The sequence below is a fragment of the Scyliorhinus canicula genome, chromosome 16 (genome assembly GCF_902713615.1).
Source record: "Scyliorhinus canicula chromosome 16, sScyCan1.1, whole genome shotgun sequence".
Classification (NCBI taxonomy): domain Eukaryota; kingdom Metazoa; phylum Chordata; class Chondrichthyes; order Carcharhiniformes; family Scyliorhinidae; genus Scyliorhinus; species Scyliorhinus canicula.
The window spans coordinates 12317311-12332010 of record NC_052161.1 but is presented as its reverse complement, the minus strand read 5'-3'; the positions used below and the strand labels follow the sequence as shown (position 1 = coordinate 12332010).

Genomic DNA, 14700 nt, shown 5'->3' with positions numbered 1-14700 from the left:
ACGTTTATTAACAAAAAGAAAAATACAAGCCAAAAACCTATGATTCGACTGGGTAATTTATCAACCATGCTAACTCACTCAGTCCCACTCCAAACCATTTGGAGATGTCAAGCAAACTGAACTGACAGGCGTCCCATGGTGATAATGAATTGTTGTGAAATCAATCAGCAGCACTAATCCTGTAATGGTAACGCTCAGGTTTTATCAAGTGTGAACAGAGTGAAATAGCAAGCACTTTTGGTTTTTTTTCAAAAAGCACTGCAGTTATTTCAAATAGTTAGAGAACAGGAGTTTAGACAGTTTTGACAGTTCCAATGAGCTTGACAGTTCCAATGTGTTTATCCACATTTTACATATATTCATGTCTAGTAAATGCCACCTGATCTCCAAAGATGCCCTGGGACCATATCCAAAAGGGTCCCCGACTTCTCCAAAGAATATCCTACCTCTCCAAAGAACATCAGCAGCTTTAGACCTCCTCCTACCAGGTCTAAAGTGAACGTTGGTGTTTTAATGATCCTACTAGCTAAAGTCAAATCAGCCTGAGGCAGCTGCACTTTAGCATGTGCAGTTACCTCAGTGAACCACAGCTGTGGACCTTTGAGCCCACCCCCATTGCCCGCCCCTCGCAAAAATGATAGGTATTGTGTTTCGGTGCAAGACTTCTGGATTCAAGCCTCTGCTGCCATTTTTGTAACAATGGACAGGTTCTCCATCTTTACGAACATTCAGGTCCATGTTTCGGAACGGTTTAATGGCTAATTAGCAGTAAAGGAACAATAACAATCTTTGCACATTTCGGTTCAGGGACACCAAGAGTGGCACTTTGGCCAACTAAGTCTCTGTAGGAGTTCAAAGGTGCGTATCTTTATTAACAAACTTATGTTTTTGCAATACGTTCCCACAAAATAAACAGCAACATCAAATTACATTTTAACACCAACATTTCTCATACACAAAGTCTTTTTTAAAATAAATTTGGAGTACCCAATTCATATTTTCCAATTAAGGGGAAATTTAGCATGGTCAATCCATCTTGCCTGCACATCTTTGGGTTGTGGGGGCGAGACCCACGCAAACACGGGAAGAATGTGCAAACTCCACACGGAAAGTGACCCAGAGCTGGGATGACACAATGTCAAATCAAAGTTCGCAACGGTAACTTTTCCAAAAAAATATTTTTATTCAAGACTTTTTACATATACACAAAACATCATTAACACATAGAGCTAACCAAACAACCACAGATCCCCAAACTCCCCTGATACCAACACGGTAGCATAGTGGTTAGCATAAATGCTTCACAGCTCCAGGGTCCCAGGTTCGATTCCCGGTTGGGTCACTGTCTGTGCGGAGTCTGCACGTCCTCCCCGTGTGTGCGTGGGTTTCCTCCGGGTGCTCCGATTTCCTCCCACAGTCCAAAGATGTGCGGGTTAGGTGGATTGGCCATGCTAAATTGCCCGTAGTGTCCAAAAAAGTAAGGCTAAGGGGGGGGGGTTGTTGGGTTACGGGTATAGGGTGAATACGTGGGTTTGAGTAGGGTGATCATGGCTCGGCACAACATCGAGGGCCGAAGGGCCTGTTCTGTGCTGTACTGTTCTATGTTCTATACCCCACCACACCCTGCCTCCCCCATTTTAACCCCCTTACCCCTCCCCCACCAAACCCTCCCCTTGCTGCCCCCTCAATCTTTGAAGAAATCAATGAATGGTTTCCACCTCTGGATGAATCCTTCTACCGACCCCGCAAAGTGAACTTTACCTTCTCCAATCTCAGGAATCCTGCCAGATCGCTCACCTACACCCCACCCCTGCCTTCGGTGGCTCAGAGTCCCATCAACACAACAAAATCCTTCTCCGGGCTATCAGGGAGGCAAAAGCCACATCGGCCTCCCCCAGGTCTTCCAACACATACACCAAATGTCATCACCACCAGACACGGCGCCACACCCAGAACCTAGGACATATCATCCAAGAATCCCTGACAGAAGCCCCCATCTTGGACATGCCCAGAACATGTGGATATGATTTGCGGGCCCCCCTTGCGCACCGCCCACACATGTCTTCCACCCCCGCAAAGAACCTGCTCATCCTCGTCACTGTCATGTGAGCCTAATGCACCACTTTCAACTGGATGAGGCTTAACCTCGCACACAAAGAGAACGCATTCACCCTCTGCAAGGCCTCCGCCCATGTACTGGCCACACCTCAGTTCCCAGCTCCTCCTCCCACTTAGGCTTAATCTCCTCCACGAGAGTGCCCTCCCTCTTCAGCAATTCCTCACATCCTCCCCTGCCCTATTACGTCCTCTGACAACAGCTTATCCTGCAAAACCGGAGGGGGCAGTCCCGGGAAGGACAGCACCTCTCTCCTCACAAAATCCCTCACCTGCAGGCACCTAATGCCTTTGGCCTGCTCGTACAATTCCTCCATCTCCTCCAGCCCAGCGAATTTGCCCTCTATAAACAAGTCCCTAAAATACTCGATTCCCACCTGCCGCCACCCTCGGAACCTTGCAATCAGCCCCGCCGGCACAAACCACTGGTTGTCGCATATCGACATCCACAACAACATGCCCTCCAGCCCAAAATTATGCCTGCACTGACCCCACACCCTTAATGCCACCACCACCACTGGGCTCACAGAGTTCTGGCCGGCGAGGATGCAAGAGTGCCAACAACTGAGCCCCCAAACCTGTTCCTCTACATAACACCGCCTCCATCCGTTCTAAGACTGACCTCACAAAGTAAACTTATAACTACAGTTCTTATTGCATGTGATATTATAACAATGTTATTGCTACAAAATGTTGTAAAGCTTAACACTGAGCTGTTTAAGAATCAGGTTCTGGGGATTTCCAAGATTGGCATTAGAAATGGCAATTGGCTTCTGAAATGTGGCTTCTGCCTATATATTCGACAATATTCATACTTGTATATCATATGATTCCAGTATAAATATATTTTGTTTATAGAAAGGTACTTACTAATTAGGGAAGCAGTACTTTGGAATCTGATCACCCGCAAAACCAGCTTTGACAACACCGGAGCCCTAGAACAAAAATGTAAACATGGGTGAATATGAACATCTCGACTTCATACTTTGGTTTGCAAATTTTCAATCCGTGAGGTCTCTGCAATCACTGGTATCTCCACAGGGACCTCCTGCAATTACTGGCAAATGATCTCAGCGGTTCTATCCTAACCTGTAAAAGACAGCGTCAGCTTTTCAATGGAAAATGTGTCGCCATTGCAGACTGTTTTATTTCTGTTGCTGCTTAATAAATAATATGCAATTGATATAGCAAATGCAGAAGAATAGAGCATACAGAATTCTCCAGACACTGGGCTCGTGGTTTTCTGGTTCTCCCACAGATCCCAGCTTGAAACCCTGCTCTCTAACACAATATCAACAATGTTCATTAAAACAGCAGGCACTGGGGGATTTTCCAATTTACCACTTGCAATTCAATCAGAATTGTTTTTTTAATTTAATAATTCATGAGCTGCGGGCGTCGCTGACAAATCATTCATTGCCTTTGAAAAAGGGACAGTGGTGAGCCGCCTTCTTCAACCGCTGCAGTCCACACTTGTGTTAGGATTTTGATAGCAGTGACGACGAAGGAAGGGCAATATATTTTAATAATAATGATCTTTATTAGTGTCACAAATAGGGTAGCACGGTGGTTAGCATTGCTGCCTACAGCGCTGAGGACCCGGGTTCGAATCCCGGCCCTGGGTCACTGTCCGTGTGGAGTTTGCACATTCTCCCTGTGTCTGCGTGGGTTTCACCCCCACAACCCAAAGATGTGCAGGATAGGTAGATTGGCCACTCTAAATTGCCCCTTAATTGGAAAAAATAATTGGGTACTCTAAATTAGTGTCACAAATAGGCTTACATTAACACTGCAATGAAGTTACTGTAAGAAATACCCTAGTCGCCACATTCCGGCGCCTGTTCGGGTACACTGAGGGAGAATTCAGAATGTCCAAATCACCTTCTAAGATGGGATGATGTGTGACTTCGAATAGAAATTGGAGGTGGTGGTGTTCCCATGTAGTTGCTGGCATTGTCCTTCAAAAGTGGTAGAGATTGCGAGTTTGAGAGGTGTTTCATGCTAAGATAGCTCTAATTACATCCTACCCTGCATTATATTTTTTAAATGTCTTTGAATTTTTCCAATTAAATTTAGCGTGGCCAATCTACCTACCCGGCACATCTTTGGATTGTGGGGGTGAGACCCACGGTGAGAATGTGCAAACTCCACACGGACAGTGGCCCGGGGCCGGGATCGAACTCTTGTCCTTGGCGCCATGAGGCCCTACTACCCTGCATTTTAGGACACGGTTTTACCACTGGAGATATTTCATTTATTCAGACCAATACTGTATAGCAAACATCACATTTTTTTAAAAATGTTTTTATTCTCCCCCTTTTTCACATTTTCATCCAAATTTAAACTCACCAACAAACAATCAACAATAACAAATACAATGTCAACAATCACCTCCTCCCACCAACAAAAATCAAATTTAACCAAACCATTTGCATGTTCTACTTTGTACTTAAAAAAAATTTTTAAGTACCCAATTATGTTTTTCCAATTAACGGGCAATTTAACATGGCTAAGGGGTTGTGGGGGTGAGTCGCAGGGAGTACTTTCTACTTCTTGTATGATATTCTTAATGCAGCACATCAAATTGCTCCCATCAGCTGACAAAGCTGCACTACCAGTGGATCAAGCTGGTGTCATGTCGCTTATGAAGTTCCTTCGAAATGCAGTTTAAAATATCCAAATGGGCAGCTGTACCTCTGGGTGTTTTGCCATAATTCAAGTGGGCCGAGTAGGAATACCTCCCAATATTGAGGAACACTGAGAAATCCTCGTCACAACACTGCTGCTCTTCCTTAAGCCACAAGTGTTAATGAAAAGGCACTGACTTTGATTCTCTGTTCCTTCTGGCCGGCGGTCCTGCTGCAGTGAATGGAGATATGACTGAGCACCCAATTCTCCGTTCTCGCTGGTAGCGGTAGCGAGCCGGACTCGCAACGGAGGACACAGTCCATTATATTTTTTTGCAGGAATTACAGGAAAAGAAATAAACTGTAGGGGTTGTAAGAGCAAGTCAATGATTCAATAAGATTCCATAATAAACCATATGCAGATAACATCTTGAGCTGTATAACATTATGGAGAAGTATTAAAGGCTATGGTTCCACTGCGACCAGTGGTTGTGATGATTTAATTTGATGAGAGTAACACTGTATAGTTTAATTTATTTTCTGTGCTATTTTTAAGCACATTAATTAGCACAGGTTAACAACTTCACTAAAATAGTGCAAACAACGTGTTAACCAGTGCACTAAAAATAGGAAACTAAACCTACAGAGGAAATTCAAACAATGGATCATATAACATTGAAATGCAATGGCTTTAGTAGAATTTTTCCTAAATCATATTGATACACTAGGCAAATGACAGCAGGTTTTAGACTTAAAAAGTATTTTGATTGTTTTCTTTTTAAATGGCTGACATCAACTGATGGAGGATATTTTCTATTGTAAAGTCCTTTAAAATAAAACAATGAGGGGTATTTTTCATGCTGTGTTTTTCTCGGCAGGAAACGGAATGTCATTGGCCGGTGGCAGCATCTTCTGGTCCCGCCGCTCTCAATGGGATTTCCCATTGGCTCCATCCCCAGCCACTGGGAAACCAACAGTGAGGGTTTACCGTCAGTGGGACTGGAACATCCCACTGTCAAAAATGGCCTGAAAATCCCCTCCATCCCCAATATGTTTTTCAAATGTTCAGTTGAGCTGCTCAGAATCCTTACGCTGAAGATTGGGCAGGATTCTCGGTCGACAAAAGCGTGTTTCTTGGCTGCTCGCCGTTCACTGGCAGTGGGATTCTATATTCCCGCTGCTTGTCAATCAGATTTCCCATTGCCGCGAAATCCACTAGCGGGGATTCGCTGTTAGTGGGAAAATTGAGTCATAATGACCGGAGAACTCCGGCCAATGAAATGTATTGTGCAGCTTCTAAAATTGTCTTCAATACTCGAAATCATCTGGAGTAGAAAATTCTTTATCTTAATCACCCTGTGCAAATTATTCCAAAGTATGCCCATCATTCAGGTATATCATGTATGAATAGATAAAGAGGCAGAAAATTCCAGCAAAGTTCAACGGTGCAATTGAGCGGACCAAAGTCCAGTTTTGGGCATGTTTAGCGGGGGGTTTTCTGACGGCTACGTTGACGAGATCGCAGCTCGTATTCAACGGTACTTAAGTGTCAAAAGGAGCCCCCCACTAGATTCTTGACATTCCTGGCTCCCTCGCAGTCTGATTCACCCGACTTGCACCTCAGCTGACGCCGCTAACAAGGGGGAGCTGCTTTTAACTGTTCATTCCCAGTCAACACATATGCGTGGCAGTGCGCAGACCTGCTCCTCACTCTGGGCATGCCAACCTCACAAGGCTTCTCAACACTGTGGGTGAGAGATGGATGAGACCCTGTTCCCCCAAGGGGGTCGGAGAACCAGCAGCAGGGTGAGCAATGTCCCCTGGGAAGCAGTGCAGTGGTTGTGTGGGCAGCAAGACAAGGAGGACGACTGTCCTGTGGGCTGCGGTGACATTCATGGCCAACAGGAGTGGGTGTCCTCCCCCTCCACAGGGTGCCATGTCCTCAAGGACGTGACACAGGTGCCACACTATCCTTCTGCCGAGATGGAGTATCCATCAGCTCATGGAATGACACCACTGTCTGCACTCCTTGGGACATCGTTGGCCTCCCCTTGTGGCTCCCTACTCAGCCGGATGGGCAGCTGGGTCTTCCAAGGGTTCTGAGGCCCCCTGCACATGGGGTGCTGCCTCCAATCTGCATTGTCACTGCTACCTTCTACAGTGTCTGCCCACCTCAGCTACCGCAAGCACAGCAAGAGCAGCCTCTGCGGAATCTACACCTGCAAAGTTTTATACGGGAGGAAGTGGAGGAGAGACTGACAATCAGTCAGGGCTTCCATCAGGGGACCCTGAAATCCCCCAAGCCTCCGCCTTACCATGACTGTCCCACCTTCTCTCAAGAGTGCCATCCACCTTGCCAGTTGTGCTGGCAAATCTCACCCTACACACTCAACCCCGGACAGATCAGGAATCCCTATACCTTGGAGCTCTGCCGGGAATATTAGCGAGACCATGCTGAGCTGCCCTCCGCTCATCCAGACATTTACCCTTTGGCCGCGAGAGGTTCCTCAGTGGCGAAGCTCTGTTTGATTGTTGGCAGCTGCCGCTGTGGTGCTGCTGCTTCTAGAGTACAGGCACAATGCTCAGGCATCAGAGTTTCTGGACATGCAGTGCACTAATCATGCTCTGAGACATGGCACCTGTGCCTTCGAGGAGGCACTTGAGAGTTGAGAATATTTTTGTTTATTAAACGGTCAACAGTAACAAAGATTTAAAAATCAAAACTATGCAACTTTCCACATATCTCACTAATCATTAACCAATAATGAAACCTCACTGTACATATTGGTACCATACAAAGCTATATCAACTCATTTTCACAAAAAAAACACATGGTATCACCACTTGCAGGTTCCTCAACAGAAATGGAGGATAAGCCTGAGAATGTGTTATCACATCTGGAACTTTGTCGTAGAAATGATCTATCTATAATGTGTTACTTGTTCCGTCCAGGAGCCGCAGCTGTGCACATGCCGCTTCACCAGAACCAAATCCAGGTATCCACATATTCCATTGGCACAAGGTGCAGTTGAACGTCCTTGACTTCTAGCATGTTTAACCCGTGGTGACGTGCCTGTTACATGCAGCACTCACCACACCACCAACAAAAGCATCAGCAATCTGCAAAAGCATTTCTTCATCAGGTGGCCCATTTGGATCAATGTCGCGCACCAGGTCCCGCAGTCTTCTGTTGCTTCAAACCAGATTGTCTCCTGGACTCATACGTCCCCCTGAGCACGCTATTCCAGGCCCCAGGTATTTTAGAAAAAATTGTCCTTTCTAACTACAGAAAAGGAAGGAAACAGCAGCCTCCAGGCATTTGCAGCCACCAACAGGAGGAAGCAACAAACACAACTTGCAGACGTGAACTGCTCTCACACCTAACAAGGCTAATTTGTCCTTTGCAGTAGCTTTCGTTGTGAAATGTACTTTCTGGAGAAGCTGCAATATGCCTCTGTCCTGGAAGGGTTTGGTAGGACAGACAGGCTGAAGCTGTGGTTGCCCTGTTATGGGTCTCCACAATATTTAAAAGATGGCTTGAAAGCCTCAGAGATGCAACCCCACCCCCCGCCACAAGGGCCGTCCCCTGACCTGGAATGCTACAGCTCCCCCATCCCCCCCCCGCCAGAAAACGGAGTGGGCTACTCATATCCTCATTTCCCCTCGGTAGCCAATGCGCCAGCTTCATACTTTTAAAAAGGAGTACTAAACGACGCACGCGTGACCTCTGCGAGGGAATTGGGTAATTCCCAGGAGGCAGCTGCATTCGACTTCAATCTCGTTAATCGGATTCAAATAAATGCAAGTAATGTTTGCCTTCTCCCACTATTCATCCGCAGCCCCGATTCGCACTGGGCACAACGCGGTCGCTAGATGAACCCTGATTTGCTCATAATGGTTGCTAGTTTGCTGTTCTTGGTCAGGCATCAGGAAAGTCAATGCTAAAATACAATTTTGGGATTCAGATACCATGTATCAAATAATAAATACTTTCCCTTTTGCAGCAAATGATATTGTTTGTACTTTGCTCAATCTGGATGGTTTTATATCTACATCTCACCAGGTATCAGTATTAATGTTTCTTTCTTTGCTTTTCAACTTTCAAAGAAAGAAAAGTACAGCACAGGAACAGGCCCTTCAGTCCTCCAAGCCTGGGCCAGTCATGCTACCTGTCTAACCTAAAACCTTTTGCAGTTCTGGGGCCCGTATCCCTCTAGACCCATGCTATTCATGCATTTGTCAAGCCATCCCTTAAACATCACCTTAAACATACATGCTTTCACCACCTCCCCCGGCAGCGAGTTCCAGGCACCCACTACCCTCTGTGTAAAAAAAGACTTCTCTCGCACATCTCCTCTAAACATTGCCCCTTGCAGGTTAATAGATTCCCCTGTGACATATTAATCAAAAGAACTGGACGGTGACGATCTGCTAATAAGGCTCCTGGTTTAGGCCACAGTCAGCTCCACAAACCCTGTACAGCCAGAAACACTGCCTGTTTCCTAGGCACTTGCTGAGAGCAGGCGTTAACCAACTTGGGATTTCTTTTGTGCGCGTGTGGGGTACAAGAATAACGCATGCTCCAGCATTTACCAGTACAAATGCAGCGCAAAAGAGTCACCTTAATTATAATTACTTTTAAAGATGAATCATTTCAACATTTGTTGGCAAAAAATAAATAATGGATGCTTATTTTTGAAAGTTCATGATATTGACGTCCTTAAGCGTGGTTCACAAGAGTCTCCAGGTAGCCTGTAAGCTGGTCCAAAATTCAACTGACTGCCACGCAATGCCACGGCTAAGGCCATAGAAGAGAATAGGCCCGAAATCTAGCATAGTGGGCTAAACAGCTGGCTTGTAATGCAGAAGAACGCCAACAGCATGGGTTCAATTCCTGTACTGGCCTCCCCGAACAGGCGCCGGAATGTGGCGACTAGGGGCTTTTCATAGTAACTTCATTGAAGCCTACTTGCGACAATAAGTGATTATTATTATTAAATCTCATACCCATTACTTGCATGGTACTACATAACCAGACCACTCCTACATGTGCAGCACAAACCGCCTCAAGCGGAAGCAACAATGACATTTTATAAGCAAGATTTATTTTACTATTTATTCTGTATAATTAATACCCAAGATATGTATCTCAGATGAAGATGATGATTTTATAACATATTAGAATATTTCAAATAAACATGTTCTCATGTAGTATCGATGTTCACAATAGGAAACAAGTATCTTGTTTCTGGCATGAATTAATAATGATCTCTAATTTTTTTTAATGCCCATTATTTACTATATTTAGTAGCAATAATGCAAAGCATTTATAGTTTCCATAATTTTCCATTAATTCTGATGATTGTTTTGCAGTGGCAAATGAAAATGGGTGGGTTAGGAGCAGTATATTTTTTACATAGAGGGTAGTGGGTGCCTGGAACTTGCTGCCAGGGGAGGTGGCGAAAGCAGGTAGGTGGCCCATGGGATCTTTTGTTCCACCTAAATGATCTCTCAAGAACAAAGTGTAGCAGCAGTGTTTTCACTGAGATTTCAATCAGGCATGAAAGTCTCACCCAGCAGCACCAAGCAATTTTTTCCACTAGAATTGCAGTAATGCAAAGGTGCAAAATGTTTAACATACGTCCACATAAACTGTGAAATATACCCCAACAGCTCAGTCATATTTACTCTTTCAAACTAGGGTTGAGTGTATTTTTAGTTAGTTATAACATCGGGGTAAAATACTGGCAGAGCTTGGTGAAAGCAATTTTACCGGATGAAGAATACTGAACAAAAGATGCATTGTCCCAAAATTAAAATCTATTGGTTTGAGCATGATTTTTCAAATGGTGTAATGGTACCAATCTGCTGAATTAACCTAGTAACAACGCACTAATCTCTCTGCAATTAAAACTGCAGTGGAAATATTTCTTCAAAGAATTCCTGCAAACTTTCATTCGAGCTACACAAAGGCCACGGACCAAGTGTTGGAAAATAGAATTAGAAGTGATAGAGGTTTGATGGCCAGCACAGACACGATGGGCCGAAGGGTCCCTTTGCGTGCTGCAAAACCTCATGACTCTAAAGAAGCTAATCAGTACAGCACAATATTTTCACAATATAGGTATCGAATGCTTTCTGGTGAGAGAAACATTATTGGTGATTCATGTATATTTTTACATTTCTAGACAAGTTACTAGCAAATCTCCCATGCCAATGTTCACAGCATGAGGAGGAACTCAAGAGTGTAGGGTTGGAGGTCTAAATGGTGACTGGCACCAAGGTTCAAGTTGAAGTGTAGGGTAGGGCTGAGTAGCGGGGAGACAGGTTACATTACAAACAAAAATTTAAATAAAAATAAATCAAGACTCAGAATGGAGTAATGGGAAGAGATGGCTTCCTTAAATTCAGTCTAAACACAAGCGCCCAAGTCTATACATTCGCATGCAATAAATGGAGGTCTGGATTTGTGCATATAATCAATCACTGCACTGTTTTATTCCAGAAGCATGTAAGAAGTGCAAGAGCAAACATATTTCATATAAAGTGTTAGTAATTCATTGGTTAATTACAGAACCTTACAGCAAATAATAAAAGGGCATTTAACCTATTAAATGTGCGCCAATAATTGTTTCCCCCATGAACTACTCAGTCTAATCTTACTTCTCATTCTCTGTCGCTTGCAGTTCCTCTTTTTGAAGCAACTACTTTCTAATTCCGTTTTAAGAGGAGTTGTGAATCCTGTCAATAATCATGTAATTCTTATGTAAAGAATCTCCGCTTTTATGATTATTTTCAATTTGTTTCATTCATGTGGTATTAATCTCTCATTTATTTCTTCCATCAGCTTTGCCCACCTTCCCTTTCCTTTTTAAAAAAAATAAATGTAGAGTACCCAATTCATTTTTTCCAATTAAGGGGCAATTTAGCATGGCCAATCCACCTACCCTGCACATCTTTGGGTTGTGGGGGCAAAACTCACCCAAACATGGGGAGAATGTGCAAACTCCACACAGACAGTGACCCAGAGCCGGGATCGAACCTGGGACCTTGGCACCGTGAGGCATCAGGGCTAACCCACTGCGCCACCGTGCTGCCCCACCTTCCCTCTCCTGAAAGTTCTGATTCATGATGTAATATTTATTCCACACCTGCCAGAGACCTCAGTTACATCAATCAAACCGTCATTGTTCACAGCAAGCCATTACAGGGAATGTTGGGATGCTACAGGACAGTAGGGACATCAAGCTGATGTTATCTTTACACAATACCAATACATTAATTATCCAGAAAGCAGCAGCAGATAAGAATCAGAAAAAGCAATACCAGGTTTCCCTCTCAACACTGAGGGTGTTATGAACAATTTACACACCTTGATTGCTCTATGGCTCTCACCAGAAAACACAGCACAAAGGGTTGGTAGAAGGGCTGGGGGCCCCGATCGGGTTGGAAGAAACAGCAGAAGGATGAAGGCCATGTGCCGGGTAAAGCCCAATGGACGGATACCCAGTGGAGATTTATAAAAAGTTCTCTGGGATACTGGGGTCACTGCTGATGAGGACATTTAATGAGGCAAGGGAGAGAGGGGGGCTTCCCCCGATGATGTCACAGGCCACTATCTCATTAATCCTGAAGCGGGATAAGGACCACGGGGTCCTACAGACCGATCTCCCTGCTAAATGTAGACGCCAAACTGTTGGCCAATATCTTGTCCTCGAGGATTGAAGTGTTCCGGACGTGATTGGAGAGGACCAGACGGGATTTGTTAAAGGGTAGGCAGTTGGCGGCCAGCGTAAGATGGCTGCTGAATGTAATTATGATTGCCCCCCAGGGCAGCATGGTGGCCTAGTGGTTAGCACAACCGCCTCACGGCGCTGAGGTCCCAGGTTCGATCCCGGCTCTGGGTCACTGTCCATGTGGAGTTTGCACATTCTCCCGTGTCTGCGTGGGTTTCGCCCCCACAACCCAAAAAGGTGCAGAGTAGGTGGATTGGCCATACTGAATTGCCCCTTAATTGGAAAAAATAATTGGGTAATCTAAATTTAAAAAAAAAAAAATTATGATTGTCCCAGAGGGTAGGGACGCAGAGAAGGCATTGATTGGGTGGAATGGGATTATCTGTGGGAGGTACTGGGGCGGTTTGGATTTGGAAGGGGCTTCATCGACTGGGTTGGACTGCTGTATCAGGCGCCTGTGGCAAGTGTTAGGATGAACAAGTTGATATCGGACTATTTTAGGTTGCACCGGGGGACAAGGCAGGGATGCCCCCATCTCCCCCCCCCCCCCCCCCACTACTGTTCGTGCTGGCCATAGAGGTGCTGGCAATTGCGTTGAGAGCCTCAAGGGGCGGCGGAACGGAACACAGAGTCTCGCTATACGCAGACGACCTGCTCCTCTACGTTTCGGACCCACTAGAAGGGATGGAAGAAATTATGAGGATTCTGGGGGAATTTGGCCGGTTTTCGGGTTATAAATTGAACATGGGGAAAAGTGAGATGTTCGCGATCCAGGCAAGGGGGCAGGAGAGGCGATTGGGGGAGCTGCCGTTTAGAGTGGTAGGAGGAAGCTTTCTTTATTTAGGCATCCAGGTGGCACAGGAATGGGAACGGCTACATAAGTTAAATCTGGCCCGACTGGTAGACCAAATGAAGGAAGATTTCTGAAGGTGGGGCGTGCTCCCGTTGTCATTGACTGGGAGGCCAGACAGAATGAAAATGACAGTCCTCCCAGGATTCCTGTTTGTGTTTCAGTGACTCCCCATCTTTATTCCAAGGTCCTTCTTTAAAAGGGTCAATAAGGTGATCTCTGGTTTTGTATGGGCAGATAAGACCCCGCGAATAAAAAAGGGATGCTGGGGCGTAGCCTGGGGGGGGGGGGGGGGGGGGGGGGGGGGGGACGGACGTTGCTGAACTTCACTAATTATTATTGCGCGGAGTGGGTGGGTGGGTGGGTGGGTGGGGGGGGGGGGTTGGGTCGGTGTGGGAGCGGTTTGAGGTAGCATCATGCAAGGGCACTAGTTTGGGGGCATTGGTAACGGAACCCCTGCCGTTCCCGCCGGCACGGTACTTCACCGTGGTGGTAGCGTCCCTGAGACTCTGGGGGCAATGACGGAGATGTGTGGGAGCAGAGGGAGCATCGGGCTGGTCTCCAATCTGCAATAATCACTGGTTTGCCCCGGGGAAGCGAGATGGAGGGTTCCGGTGGGATGGAGAGGATGAGAGATATGTTTATAGAGGGGAGCTTTCCCAGCCTGAGGGAGTTGGAGGAGAAATTTGAATTGATGGGAGAGAACGAGTTTAGGTACCTGCAGGTGCAGGACTTCCTACAGGCAGGTCTCAACCTTCCCGCTCCAACCACCAAGGGGGATACAGGACAGGTAGTTTCCAGAATGTGGGTGGGAGAAGGAAAGGATTCACATATTTAAGGAACTCAAGGGGTCAGAGGAAATGCAGACCGAGCAGCTGAAACACAAATGGGAAGAGGAGTTAGGAGGAGAGATAGAGGACGGTCTCTGGGCGGACGCATTGAGCAGAATGGCACATGATACAGTTCAAAGTCGTTCACCGGGCCCACGTGACAGTGGCCCGGATGAGCAGATTCTTGGGGTAGAAGATAGATGCGCAAGGTGTGCGGGAGGACCAGCAAAACCTGTCCATATGTTCTGGGCATGCCCGAAGCTCAGGGGATTCTGGCAGGGGTTTAAAGAGGTCATGTCCAAGGTGTTGAAAACAAGGCTGGCACCGAGTCCAGAAGTGGCGATTTCGGAGTGTCAGAAGACCCACGACTCCCGAAGGAGGCAGATGTTCTTTCCTTTGCCTCTCTGGTAGCCCGGAGATGGATATTATTAGCTTGGAAGGACTCAAAGGCCCTAAAGTCGGAGGCCTGGCTAACTGACATGGCTAGCTTTCTGTCTGGAGAAAATCAAGTTTGCCCTGAGAGGGTTAATGTTAGGGTTCGT

At 46.0% G+C, this 14700-nt stretch overlaps 1 protein-coding gene across 1 annotated transcript in view; it reads right to left on the bottom strand.

Annotated features, from left to right (window-relative positions):
- LOC119979441 (alpha-centractin) overlaps window positions 1-14700 on the bottom strand; it is a 66815-nt gene that overhangs the window by 32896 nt on the left and 19219 nt on the right. The window contains exon 2 of the mRNA XM_038821669.1: window positions 2986-3050. Within this exon, the coding sequence (XP_038677597.1) occupies window positions 2986-3050 (65 nt within the window). The remainder of the gene's footprint in view (window positions 1-2985; window positions 3051-14700) is intronic.